This window comes from Euwallacea fornicatus, chromosome 6 (assembly GCF_040115645.1).
Source record: "Euwallacea fornicatus isolate EFF26 chromosome 6, ASM4011564v1, whole genome shotgun sequence".
NCBI lineage: Eukaryota > Metazoa > Arthropoda > Insecta > Coleoptera > Curculionidae > Euwallacea > Euwallacea fornicatus.
This window is the reverse complement of record NC_089546.1, coordinates 4,720,623-4,736,232: the sequence shown is the minus strand read 5'-3', so window position 1 is coordinate 4,736,232 and position 15,610 is coordinate 4,720,623. Positions and strand designations below refer to the sequence as shown.

The 15,610-nt window shown below is 33.5% G+C and overlaps 1 protein-coding gene across 1 annotated transcript in view; it reads left to right on the top strand.

The window, feature by feature from the left end:
• Positions 1-15,610, top strand: part of pio (piopio) — a 35,398-nt gene that overhangs the window by 1,296 nt on the left and 18,492 nt on the right. The window contains exons 2-3 of the mRNA XM_066283132.1: positions 7,574-7,660; positions 9,996-10,035. Of these exons, the coding sequence (XP_066139229.1) occupies positions 7,574-7,660; positions 9,996-10,035 (127 nt within the window). The remainder of the gene's footprint in view (positions 1-7,573; positions 7,661-9,995; positions 10,036-15,610) is intronic.

Genomic DNA, 15,610 nt, shown 5'->3' with positions numbered 1-15,610 from the left:
AAGATAACATATATGATAGTTTCAAGAAGCAAAATTTTATTAAATCATATTAGCGATTTTTTTTAGAACAAATCTGTGCACGCCACTGGATTAACTACCCCTTAAAACGGGCATGTATAAAATTTTAATGAAAAATTTTGAGTAATAACGATTTTGTAAAAGAATTAAAAATGCACACTGGGTACTCACTTACATCTTCTTATACTTTCTCTGGGTATATAAAGGCCCAAACTAGTCATTTCAATACTATTTCGGGGATTGTCGTTAAAATATTCCAAACCTTGGTTGTTATTTAAAGAAAAACTCTACGACGTCCATTTTGTCTCGTTACTTCGGCTTACCGGTCTATCTGGATGTCTGATGTTGAATTCTGCATTCTGCCGCAGCTTCTGTTGCCGAGCGCACGTTGTCGCCAACAACACGAACAATTTCAGTTTTTCCTCTTACACTCGAATTTTCCACAATTATCACGATTAATCATTTAATTTGCATCAAGCACAAATGAGTTCCACTATCGATGTTGACGCTTGTTGCGTTTGTTTGACAGTTAAACACTTCACTTGTCCCCCATAGCCTACTATGAATTTTTCAAAATAAACAAATACCGAGTGTTCATTTTTAATTCTTCTACAAAATCGTTATTATTTAAAATTTCTCGATGAAATTTTGTACAGGCCCGTTTTGAGAGGTGGTCAATCCAGTGGCGTGCACGGATTTTTTCTAAAAAAGTCCCTAATATGATTTATTAAAATTTTGCACCTAGAAACTGTCATTGTAGGCCATGAATGTTATACCAACGAGGCCATTTTCGCTGAAAATGTGCATTTTATCAAGCTTTATAATTAAAAAAAAATCCGGACTAAATCGCACCATCAATAAATTTTTTACAGACTGACCCCAAATCCAATGGGTCACACTGCATATGACATAAAACAAAAAGGGAGTTTTATTTCTATAACCCATTACCAACATGCTGCATACAATATAATATATTATAAATTACACTATAACATAAATTCCAATATAATTTAAATAAATACAGCGCAAGAGGGAGTAAATTCACCCATATTTGCTGCTTACTTAAACTAATCTGTTGCGTGGATAATTTCTTCAAATCCTCCTTATGATCACTTATGGCAAGTTATAAAAGCGAATTAAAATAAGGCAATCATATTACGTACTACTGCTGCTGCCGAACCATTTTGGTTTGTAAACATTGAAAAGAAGTGGTAATTGGTGTATTGGTATTTGATTATTATGGCTTTTGCCCTCTTTAAGTCTTGAAACTGATAATTAGACAATTATGATTAATGTTACACCATATGTTGTCCATATAGAGTTATTTTTTCGATATTCAAGCCGAAACGGAGGCTGTAACACATGTTCATATTCTAAAGATATCAACGTGATATTAGGACAGTAACCTAGATACGGGATTACGTTCGTTGGGATAGATAACGCTGGATCTATTTGATTCTCGGTATGGGCTGTTGTTTGCACCTGTTAAAACTGGATTTAAAAATAGTGAACCAAATTGGGCATATGTATTATTATCCATGCGTGCATCTTTTCTAATCTTCCTGGTCTCAGCAGCAACATTTTCTTAAGCCCAACAGCGACATTATTATAGCTTATGCTGAATTTTGATCTGACAATTCCATTCTCTTTACAAAATCGTCTTGCATGATTGCCGCCCTCGCCTGTGGCTCGTACGTAACATTCACGCTCGTGCCTTAAGGGCAATAGGAATGACCCAAAACATGGCTCAAAAACGATGTGGTGTGGTTTCAAATGAAAACGCTTTAGTAAATAATAATAATAATAAATGTAGTTAAGCAATGTAATGTATATCTCTAGTTCTCATCTGATTTTAATACTCAAATTCATGTGTGTGTCATTCATTCATGTTTCACACTCAAATGACATATGGTACATGTCATTCTCTTCAGCATGAACAACACTATATTCACCATTGATGTTCATAGATCTGAAAATAAATCTTGCGACAGTGGAATTTGCATATTGAGAAAATATAGAAAAATTCATATTTCATATATTTTTTTTCTAAACTGCATGAAATACATATCATTAACAAACTATAATTACGTATACGATTCACTCTTCTAGATAAATGGTAAAAGAATTTGGGCCATCAGAGACATGGTAATGAGTAATTGCAGTATGATTGTGCTTGATTGTTTAATACCATGGTGAATGATGTAATTATTGACTGTTCGTTTTGCTTTCATCAAGGCTGTTGTTGAGTGTGACCTAGTTGATAAATACATGTACTTTCCTTTTCTGTCTATAGGGTAGATTAGATCTGTTATATTAGAAAGTAATTACTTTTTTAGGTGATTGTTTCCTCTTTTGGTGAATGGAGGTTTAATACCAGTAATAGCTCTTATCAATTTGTGCATTAGCGCATAAATATTACATGCACGATAGTGGAAATCGATTACCGAACAGGTACCGAGTAAAACTTCCGAATTAACGTGTTTTAGTTAATTATAATAACAAGAGAAAATATTCTGGAAAACCGATAAATTCGTTTTTTTTCATATATTTAAATATTCTCCTTCAATTCTTGGGCCCTTCCTCTAGAATTAGGTGCGATGGAGTGTTATGACGAAGAAAAATAACAGGGATGTAGAGAGATGTTATATAAATTACGCCTATGTAACAAATAATAAGATTGCACACATATGAGCATTGTATGAAAATTAGTAGTATATTATGTCTGCCAAAAAGGCGAGCTTTCTCCTCGCGTTAACCATATATTTCATTAATGATTTCGTTACATTCATGACTCAGAGAGGATGGAACTTATCGTCAGTGTGAAGTTGCGCAATGCATAAATAATTTTGCTAAAAGAGTGTGAATGTACTTATGTCGGAGAATACGTGACAACCAAAAACTTTCGATACCCTCTCGTTGCATTCGTTCCCGTTGGTCATCCACATTTCTCGGTAGATTTTTTCTTTTTCCTAGGAATGTCTATGCAAAGCCTACGATCCTACACGATCAACAATTCTAGATGAAACACAGTACTAGAACTAGATAGTGTACATTTTCTCTGAAGGATTCTTGTCTGAGGTCCGGATTTCAACGCTAAGTCCGACATCTTAGCTTTTTAGCCGCAGGGCACTCACTCATTAAACTGCCGCCAATACGGTTCTAAAACATTTACAAAGTCGTAGACAGAACATTTTCCCCAATAATGTCTTACTCTGTATACCGGATGTTTTATAAAAACACGAATTAAGCTGTAACTCATTTTTGAGGGGATTTTAATGAACTTAAAACTGAGCGTCAAAGTTGATTTTTTTTAACTCAACTTTGTCTGCTTCAGGTGTCAATTTCAAAATTTTGAATAGAATTCCGTATTTTTTTGGTACATTTCTTGATAGAAAGCGTTATTCTGAATTTGATGATGTATGATAAGTTGATGTTAAAATAATTTTTAGAAGAAAAAAATTGAAAAATTTGAACCATCTGTGACAATAAATGTTCAATTTGGATGTTGTTATTTTTATTTATAACCCAGCAGACATAATTTATTGTTTTTAATGTTGTTATTAGCGACAACAGCCAAGTACTAAAAAGAGTTTAAAATATTTAAAAATTAATAATGAGTTTACAGACATGCTTGAAGCCTATTTCCAAAGCACTAAAAACTCCGGTAAAGCGGTACAGGTCTTTATTATATTCGTTTTTCTAATAGGAAAATACCTTATTATAATAAATAAAAAATTTTAGAAGGCTACTTATGACGCTATGGGCATTTGAAAAAACTGAAAAAATTAAAAAAAACCGAGTCCTATTTAAAATTATGAAGTTGATACTTGACGCAAAAGAAGTTTAGTTTTAAAAAATCAACTTCGACGTTATTTAATAATCCAAACAAAATTAATTTATTTGGTTTTTACCTTTTCAAAATCCATTTATAAATAACTAAGTTACAGCTTCGCCCATTTTTTATGAGACAGCTGGTATTTAAGAATCGAGCCTCAGATTTTCCAATTGTATCAAGAAACCACGGATATCTAATGGTTTGTTGTAACAGTATGGCATTATTTTATTCCAAGGTAATGATTTGATCGTTTGCTTGTTTTATTTTATTTCTTTATGCCCTCACATCACTTGTCCTCCGTCAATTACACAGTCTTATATTTAATTAACGTGAATTATTAATGAGAAAAATCTGCCATTCTTCAATATATTTTGGCGATGAGTTAAAGTTCAGTCTTAGTCACTTTCCTGTTATATTTTGCCTATTTTCTAGCGATAAAGTTATGGTGTTCGTTTATTGGACACATTTACATTTTGTTTACGTTTATATTGAAATGAGGCAATTACGACTTAACAATATTTTCACGTAACAAATGATATATGTAGATTTAATAGAATATTTCATGTTAATATTAGATTATACAAGTTCTTATGATCTACACTATCTCCCACATGTAAAAAGTAACTAATTAAATATTTACAACAAGCATGTTTCCAAAAAATATTTTTTTAGAATGAATAAAAATATATTTCTCGTTTATTCAAATATTGAAAAGGTCCACAAGTATCGGCGCTTTGATGTGTTATTAATAAATAATTGAGAAAAAGGGGCCTGATGATTAGTTAAGGGTTCGTGACGAGTTTTTAAGAATCAGCTGAATATGAGTTTATGGGTGGATGACTGGTTTAGGTTTGGATAAAGAAGAGACTCGATATGTGAAACTTGACCGGGTCGGGTGGAACGGGGCTGGGGGGGAAATTAGAAAAGATAACCTGGGAGGGACTGATGCCCCAAGAAAAATGGGAAGAAAGAGGTAGTGATAGAGCACGCTCGTCCGGATTTACCAGTTCTTTGCGTTTGTTCTAGAAATCTACATTAGTGACTTTATACCAATTTGTTTAAAGCGTCAATGCAGTTCCTTTTAATATAATCAACAGCATTAGTCGAGTGTATTTTTACTTCCTGAGTGCGGCATCCTAAGGAACTTACACTTTTATTCCGACATATATTTTCAATACATTTTGTTTATATCCTTTTTCCATCCTATTTTCTTTTTCGTAAAGTTCTTATGCAGAGCAACCAATTTGTTTATTTATGTTGTTGTGAGATATCGACTTGGCTACTTATATTATTGACTAAAAATATTTCAAGATGCCAAGAGGTGTTCATTTACCATCTTAGTTAAAAGAAAAAAAATCTTAGAAAAATGCTAAAGTAGTGAAAAGCAGTGTAAAGTTGTAAAAGATTTTAATTTAAATAAGTGAACAATATCAAGGGCGATTTCTAACTTTAAAGATAGAAAAACTTCAGATGAACTTCCGAAGTGGGCCTACAATGGAAAATTGATGAAGTGACGGGCATAAAAATTAAAATGTTATCCATCCAGGATCCGTTTAAAAGAGTGCAAGTGGCATTCAACAAGACTTCTGTTTCCGTATTAGTATCACCAAACGAAGATTAAAAATCGCTGGTTTATGTGGAAGAAAAGTGGCAAACGAGTCTTATCTTAAAGAGAAATAGAAAGGCTACACTACGTTCTGTGAAAGACCACGTGAACCAATCATATGAAAAATGGAAAAATGTCCTCTCCTCAGATGAAAGTCGATTTAAATTGCTCAACTCAGATGGGATTCGTTGGGTTAGAACACCAATTAATGAACGGTTTGGTTCGAAATATGTTAAATTCACGTTTAAATGTGGAAGTGGCTATATTATAATTTGGGCGGTGCGTCGGAGGGTTTGGCATTGGACCATTTGTAAAAATTATGTGGTATTATGAAACAAGGTGTTTATAAGAATATTCTGAAGAATGACATGCTGTCATGGTTAGAAGAAAATATTAACTTTCGGTGGACGTTTCAACACGACAACAACCTGAAGCATATCTCTAAATTCATAAAAGAGTGGTAAATCGTACATAACGTTGATGTAATGATCTGGCCGGCTCGGAGCCCTGATTTAAACCCTATAGAGAACCTTTTGGATGACATTGACACGAGAATTCATGAAAAAAGAATAACAAGTATTATTGTGAATTTGTTCAAAAAAATGCAAAACACTTGGATTTCAATATCTGAAGGTTATATTGAAATATTATAAAAGTCTATGAACAACAGAGGTCGGGAAGTAATTAAAAATAAGTTATATGCTACTAGATACTCAATAAAAGATGTAATTGTAAGGGGAAACGTAAGAAATTTTTTAGTTGCTCTACTTTCACGCATACGTTTGAGAATATTTCTTTCATTTACTGTTTAAAAATATTTCATAAATAAACCTCAACATTAATCCATTTATTTTTAGTTATAATTAACAATTAATGTAATGGACTATATTAAATCGTGTTTTTATATTTTAAAAAAAAATCTAATTTACAAAATTGTTCTACATATGAGCGATAGTGCATGTTAACTTCTCTAAGACTTTAGTTAGCGATTTGAATAGTACGGGACGCAATTCATTCATTCATTATCCACGATCAAATAGTTAACGCATCGATCAGGAAATCCCAGTAAAATTTCTATAACAAGTAGCATTTCATGTTAATAACCTTTCATATTTTAAAATTTTGATGCTTTCCATTTTAACGATAATGACTATTATTGGGTAACTTGTAACCTATGGCTCAACATAACTTCAGGTTCCATCTAATAGGCCATTGACGGCTTTCCTCAGTAACAACAGATTTACGAGTATTTTGATTAACTCTTGCGGTAAAATCACTTCTTTACAAATTGTAATTTGTTTCATTATTTTAATCAATATTTATGAAGATTTGAGCAAGGCACTCCCAAGACTATACAGACTGAACTGGCACAGACTTTCATATTTCACCTTATTCATATGGCACCTTTATTGGACGATTTAAAGGTTCATTGATCTTCTAAAATTCCGAGGATTAATCTTTGAACATCATTTTCTTGCCTCCCATAACAGTCAGTCTTTGCCACAGGAGCTGGCTTACTATTAGCGGTTATTTTTCTATTTTATTCTTATTAGTCCTTGACGCACTCTTTTCGCAGTTTATTTCCTCATTACGGGTTGTTTCATAGCTGAGCATTTGCTGAATATTTCCATACACTCAGCTGGAATGTTCCCACCATAAAAGACGAACAGATTACGGTTCACTTAACATGCATCGATTTAAAGGTGGAACCACACGACATTGTCAAGCTGGGTCATGGTGATATAAACTCATGGGCAAATATTAACTGTAGATGTGCGGTAAAATTTTTGCATATTCACATGCAACAAGAAGTTTTATCGAAGGCATTTCGATGTCAAATAGCCACAAAAATTTTGACTTTCAGGCACACATGCGGTACACTGCTACGGTTACCTTATCAATACGTATGAAGAAATTTTAACAAATGTTTTATTTTTCAAAATTGAAATTGTCGTAGAAATTTGCCCTTAACCAAGTAGGGCTGACCGCACAAAATTGAAATTCATAGAAATATTTTTTAACATTTTTATAAAACTCGTTTAATGAATATGAGCTCACCGTGTATATTCACAGGATATTCAGAGTTCCACTCTAACGATTCTTTTTATTTTCAGGGTATTTTAAGACTGAATTGCCTGTTTCCTAAAGCAATACTAGAAGTAATGGCACCACTGCAGATTTTTATAGTCACTCTAATTTTGGTAAGTTATTTTTGCTTACTATAATAGATACTTACTGTGTTGCATGAGGTAAGTGTGGTGTGTTAAATTTTAAAAGAGTGCTTGAGTTACTTAAAGTAGCTGTCAGTGTTCGAGAAATCTTGGCACAGTACATTCTTTTAGTACTGCCCAGTACACCAATAAAATATGAAATAAAAAAGAATTTAATATAAAAAAAATATAAAAATACGTAATATAGAAAGTACATAAAATCTGAAAATTATAGTTGTACTTTACATGAAGTTGTTGACTAAAACTTTATCCTAATTAATTGTTTGCAATTACTAGCACCTTCCCCAGTTAGTTATGTAACCGATCAATTTAAGTTATTCAAAACAACTCGGCACATATTGAACGTTAATTAATGAACTCTTTTGACGTATATGCATTAAAAAAAGTTAAAACGAAAGGGCAAACATATACTGAATTGATTTACTGAATTGATTACACCAGCTTTAATTAGTTAATGTTCGTATCTTCGAAATTGCATTTCGTAAGCAATCGGGACATAAAATGCAAAGATTAAAAGTGGCATTTCGAAGCTGTTAAATCTCCGTGGGATGTTCTTAGAGATAAGCAATATATGTTCACGTAAAATCTGGTTTTAAAGTAACTAATAAGGAGACAACCTTGAGCACCACGTCCATGTTACTCTGCAGACGTTTATATCTCGTGACGTAATAAATCCTGATTACCTTGGCGAAGCAAATTCACAAATCGTGGGTCGAACAGTACCTAATGATTTTGAATTTTTAATGGATCCTGCAAATGCCCACTGTTGCGTGAAGATATATCGCGGAATGATTGTAATTATAGCATTGTTTCGTTTTAGGACTTTGTAAAGTAGATGGTAATCCAAGGTGTCCCATCTGGAACGGCCATTAGGCGTTTTGGGAGAATTACGAGTAGCAAAGTTACGAAAGTTTAGTGGTTTGGTAACGGCACGGGGGCGTACTCTTCTAAAATAATTTTTATGATGTCACACTTCCGGTTGTACCGGAAGTCCATGCTTGCTTGCGTATTTTCGATGGAATACACTATACATTATTGCATTTTTGGATTCTATGTTCGATTTTAATGCAAGTTTATTAATACATTGACTTTCTTAGAATTAATCATTTTCAAGATATTTGCAATGGAATGTTGAAAGTGACATACAAGATTTCTGCAGAATTGCAAATCGTCACCAAACGAAAAGGCATTTTGTAACAATTTTTTGTCACAAACTGTAGAAGGTCGGTATTTCATATGCTGCCAAGCTTTGCCTAATATTTTTTATAGGGCGTCCACAAAGATGGACCCAACTTGGACATCAAAAAACGGTCAATGCGTAAAAATTGTGAACGGAATCCTACGATTATTTTGTATTACAATGAAACTACGTCGAAAAACAATCTATTTCCGCCTTTAGTTACCCAGAGTAGAGTTGCACGTTGCAGTTGCATGCAAATTGATGCAGGGATATTACATCCCTAAATCTGACCCTTAATGATGTAATTAAATTAGTTTTATATCAATGGTTTTTTTAGTCAAGTGCGTATGACTTATGTGGCATAACAGTTGCATATTGCTGGTATTTCCTTTTTCCATAAACGTGCCCATCATATTCGCATTTGCCGGACTATAAAGTACGTAATGCTAGCTTTGGCTTGGCCGGCTTACCGCAACATCCGGATTGCAACGATCCGAAGTAATGAGTCGCAACTGTAATTGAAATTTTTGGAATTTTGCATTCAAATTGAGCTACTAATAAACACATTTGCAGAAAATGATAAGCTGTGGATGCGTATTGGATAAATGGAAAAAGTGGAAAGATGTTACATTTAGCCATCTTAAAGTTTACTGTAATTTGCTCGGCCGGTACCTACTTTAAAAAGTGTGGATTACGTTGGTTCGTTATTATTTAGGTAATCTAAAATTGTAAAAAAATTACATGTTTCCAATCAGAATTAAAATCTTGTCGAATGTGGTGTCAATCTGCCTATAGTGCCATTTGAGAATCTAAAGTTCAATACACTTCCCCAAAGGGGCTGTTTTAGTGAATATGTGATCATTTAACGCTAAAATGTGTCTCTTTCAAAAACAAAATCGACGTGTTGCAACAATTTCTAATATTTTGATCGTAGTACAAAATAAGTTGAGTGCAAAGTTATCAATGGTACGTGCCATATGTATACCATATGCATATTTTCTGCAGACCTGTGTGACAAATTACAATTTTTTAACTTACCGGGAATTTTTTGGTCATACAGTATGTAAAATGAAATAAAAAATTGTTGCTTAGGTTGGGAACTAAAATGATTATTTTCTGTTACAGGTTTCGTCAGCAAGATGCGCCAACTTGCCTACAGAATCATGTAAGATAATTTTAATTTTCTAAATGTATACACTCCATATAAGGGTAGAAACAACCAATACTATCATTAATGAGTATACAGGGTGATCCATTTAAAACAGTCCATCTGAAATATCTTAAATGGATTGTTTTTCTTCGGAAAACTCCAAGACATGCCAATTTTACTTTTCGTCGAAGTAGAGCCATCCCCGTAAACGGGGTGCCAACTCCTTCAAAAATCTTAAATGAGACGGGGTGTCGAGTGGCACCTTAAATCACAAGTATTTCGATTCTCTTTATAAATATGCTGAAATTTTTTTAATTCTGCCTTTAAGTATAAAAAAACCGTTTTAAAACATTGGTAAAATAAATCGAAAAAAAACGACCTAAATTTAATAATAATAAACTCACCAATACTACAAAAAATGATGTTTATTATCGAATTCTTAAGATAAGATGATGGGTTTTGTCAGCATTGAACGGGTAGTTTTGTTCCGATTTTACACTGATCAGGATAATACCGCGAAATTTGTCGATTCATCCGACGATTCAAAGCATCATGGGTTTGGACCATGGCAAAGAGGATTGAAATTGTCACCATTTATTTAAAAAACAATTAAATGGTCCGAGAAACTGCAATCATTTTTAATGGAACGCATCCCGGAAAGAATCTGAGCCATCTCTACATGACGAATTTAATATATAAATTCATGGAGACTGGATCCGTTGCTAACAAAAAACATGAAAGGCGACACACCGTTATCAACGGGGCTGCACAAATTGCATTCTTTGGGTCGTATTGAACTGAATCATGTAAATCAAGGAAGATTCGTTTCAAGTACCCGAGTATTACAAGCAACATCATGTATTCCGCATAGTAGCACTCGGAGGATCTTGAAAAAGCATAGTTTCCATCCTTACAAAATTTATCTCATACATGAGCTTAATGAATATGATCCAGATCGCCGTGTGCAATTTTGTGAGGCGATGAGGGAAAGCATTTTGATCAATTCCAATTTTTCATATTCTGCACGCTTTTCTGATGAATGCACATTCTTTCTGAACGGCTTCGTCAACGGGCATAATTGCAGATATTCAAATAATACGAATGCTAGAATTGTGAGAGAACAGCATTTACAGCATGTAGAGAAATTTAATGTATGGGCTGGGAAATCGCATTGTTGGACCTTTTTGCTACCTGATAACCTAATGGATGAATCTTACCTCAATCTGGTTCAAGACTTCATCTACCTTGATGTTGTCGATATTCCTGAAAACGACGATCAGACCCCAGAGAATGATGATTTTTTTCAACAGAACGGCGTCCCGCCACACAATACAGTTGTTGTACGTAACTTTTTGGATAAACGTTTTCCCGAACACTGGATTGAAAGAACGGGTTTCATTGAATGGTCCCCAAGATCACCTGATTTAACACCATTGGATTTTTCTTACGGGGTCATTTAAAAACTGTTGTTTATAATACGCAATCTACCCCTTTAGAAGATCGTGATCACCGAATGGTGATAGCATGTGGTGAAAGGACTCATGACCATTTAATTAAATAAAATGTTATTTAAAAACGAATTTTTTTCAATTTATTTCACCGGTGTTTTAAACCGGTTTGTTTGCAGTATTTAAACGCGGAGCAAATAAATTTAAGCATAAAAAGAATAAAAATAAATTTGATATAATGTGCAGCTTGATCACCCTTGCCATTTAATATTTTTAAAGGGTTTACCACCCCCTTTTAGGGAGACGACTCTACATCCACGAATTTATGATCCAAAAATGTCCCCCTTAAAAGTAAAATTGATGTTGTTCGGGGTTTTACGAAGGAAAAAGTTTCATTCAAGATATTTCAGGTGAACCGTTTTAAATGAGCTATACATATATTTGATGTTTGAACTAAGAAAAGCATTGCTAATGCTCTTGATAATAATATAGTTAAACTTAATCTATTTGCCCAAAAATGATTAAACCAATCATCTACTTACTCAAAATGACTTCTTTTGCAACATCTGATTAAGCAAACAAACTTTTTCAAATTCCTTAAATGTACCAACTTCGAATATCGACCTCGAAGCTTAACAATCCCCTTTTGGTCATGAAGCTCATCTCCGAAATTAACAAGATGATGTCGTACTGCAGTGTCTGTTTTCCTTTCACGATTTTACCATTGTAACCATTAAAGGAGACGGGATAACAAGAGATTTATCAGATTGACGAGAAAACCATGCTTTGAATTCATTCGTCTTTAAACGAAGTACGAGTACGACAATATGATCACAGTAATAATAGAGCTGAAAGAACGTAAATAGTACTTTCGTTTAGAGTTAATGTCCTGTAGCATTATGTGAAAGCTTTAGTTGTGTTAATAGGTAATGAATAGGACATTAGACCGTGATACCACGGAATACCTATTTATGCATCCAATTACGAAATACATAGATTTATGTAACAAGTAAAATTCTGCGGAACGGACGAAGTGATGTCTCCCAATTTCCTATTGTATTGTGGTACTCCAAATAGTATTTCCTAACATCTTTCATACGTTTTTTTCTATTCGGCTACGTAGTAAAGAAATAACAAAATATTAGCACAAAACCGCCATGTTCAATTTGTGTTTTGTATCTCCAGAGCATCGTTCTTAGTGCCGTTTGTTAACTGAGTCATGAAATGAAGGTATCTATTTTCATCATGTAGTTAATTACGAAATGAAGCCTGTTTAGTCACCGATTTCTATTAAGAAAACTGTTACTTTATTTGTTAAAATTAGAAAATGCAACTTTAATGCTGGTAAATGATTTTGCAGTATAGAGAATAATCAATGTTTAATCGTATTAACGCTCACGCTCACTGTACTCGATAATTAAAGATTTTCAGCGGCCAGCAATGTAGTTTTACAGCTCATGCCGTGATGAATTAGCCAATTTCAGGTCACCAAGATAAATAAAATTCAACATTTCGAGTATCTCAAATAAGTGTTGGCATAATTTCCAGTCAGATTATGTCGTAGAAGCGCATCTCGTCTTAATCTCTATAATATGTACAGTGCGTTTATTTGACCTTCCCCGAACCGTGCTACAAAAAATAACGTTTCAGGCCGTGTGGGGTAACTGTGATACCCCACCGAAATACTTCAGAAACTATTAAAATTTTGTCATTTATTTAAATTATTCATGTTTGTTCGCACAATTATACAATAAAACGCTAACAACTCAAACATTTTGTATATGGTTTAATAATAAAAATCTTTTAATTTTTGCCTTAAATTGTTGTTTACGTTTACTCATTATTATTGCAGTTAGGACATAAAAATGTTTTGATTTCTTCTCGGTGCATATTGCAAATGGTTTTTTTGCACGTACTACATGATATTTTAGTCTTTCTATCCCGCGATCTGGCACAAAAGCCGCATCTTCGATTTGTATTCTGTCGAATCTCTCTAATAGGATCACGTACCCTACGTAATTAATTTTAGTTCTTCATTGGAAATTGATACCAAATTGAACGTTTTTATTAAAAATAGGTTTGGTAATATATTTTCTAGGATTACGCAGAGGGAAAAAATAAAATAAAAACAAATAGAAAAGTTGTTTGAAATAAACCGTATCCGGGGTATCTAAAATGCCCCGCTCGGACACGGAAAGGTTTAAAACTCACCATCCCAACAGGGTCAGAACGAAAAGAGATACTGAAATACGGTTTGTGGGGTTCTTAAAGGTTGTTAAAGGAAACACTTTTGGAAGCAGCAGTGTTAATATTACGCACACCCAATTGCCCCCAACCACCCAAAGGTCAGAACCTTAAACGACACCTCATATTAAAGGGCATTCAAAATGCGTTATTTTGAGGTAAATAACACTATAATTGATAAAGTTGTTTTCGGGATATTAAAAAAAAAACAGTTATTTAAAATAATAAACAAACTTCACAGAAACCAGTTAGATTTGAATATTACTGTTTAGCGAACGATAAATAATTTACTATTATTATTAAAGTGTTAGTTTATTAAAAATGATTTATTTCATAGAAGAAAGAGTCGAGATCGTATTAATTTATGGTGCGAATAATGAGTGGCCTAGACGTACTGCGGCAGTATTCAATGAGAGACGTCTTGCGAAATATGTTTCGCACGTTCATGTTATTCAACTTATTGGAAAAATTTAGAACGACTGAATCTGAAATAAACACGAAATAAAGTAGTCACAGGGTGATTGATAAAGTTGTTGAGATCGAAGTGCTAGGCCACTTTGCAGTCGAGCTAACTACATCACCAAGGAAAAAATCCCACGAGTCCGAGATTTTATTAGGGTCAGTGCACGAAAGAACAAAAAATCATAAGCGGCATTCATACAAGTTGCAAATTGAATAAACACTAAAGATAACTTTAACCATAGAATAGAATATTGTGAGTTGATTACCGAATTGATTGATTATAATCCAAATTTCATTAACAATAACTGTCTTTAAGCAAACATAACTGCCGTTATTGGAGCAACTCAAAACCGTATCTATTTAGGAAAGGTCATACTCAGTGACCCGAAAAAAAAAAGAAACGTTTGGGCGGGGATTTTGGGAGATAGCATTATTGGACCATTAATTCCTAATCGAAATCGTAACAGAGAGAGTATTTTGATTTATTATAAAATGCAATCGATCCTCTTATTATTCAAGTATTAGGAAACTAAACAGGTGAATATGGTAGTCGTGTTTTAGAAGAAAATCTAATACACTGTCAGAAGACGGAGCAACACTTCATTATGTAAGATCAGTGCGAGAGTGGTTTGACGAGAGGTTCTTAGATACGTGGATTGGCAGGAAAACAGCCATAGGATGGCCAGCAAGATATCCCGATTTAACGCCGTTTGATTTTTTTCCTTTGGGCGCACCTTAAAGCTATAGTTTATAGAATGGTTCCTCAGGATATTAATGATTTTAAAAATCAGATATCCGCAGAATGTCGAAATATTATAAGAGAAACTTTCTGAATAATCCGAGAACAGGTTGAAAGAAGATTGTGCCTTTGTTTAGAAAATGATGACGGAGTATTTGAACATTTAATACATTAATTTTTAAAACCGTGATCACCGCTTTCTTTATTTCATCTTCGTTCAAATAAAATGTTCTTGAATCGCCAGGCAAGTCGTCAATCATACAAATTAAAAAATAAAGGATGTGAAATGTGATTTTATGATATGTCTTCCATATCAATATAACGTCGATATACAGAGTGTTAAAAACGAGTGTAAAAAATTTATGGAGGTAACGGTGTGAACCAAAATAAACAAAAAGTTTTAATAGGTCCGCAAAGTAAAGATATCCGAGATATGGAAGGTTATTCTTGTTTGAAACATTTATTTGCAATTATTTATTACTTATTTATCACGAACAAGCAACAAAAGTTATTGCTTTTTTCACCTCCTTTTTTCATTTTGCAAAACCTTGAATTTTCTTATCTTATTATAAACTTTAAATATTTTATTGTCCGTTTACAACTTTTTGTTTGCTACGGTTGTTTAACCGACATGCATGTATGCCTTCAGACCAAAGGCAGCAAATATGGTTCCAGCATGATGGTTCTCCTGCTCATT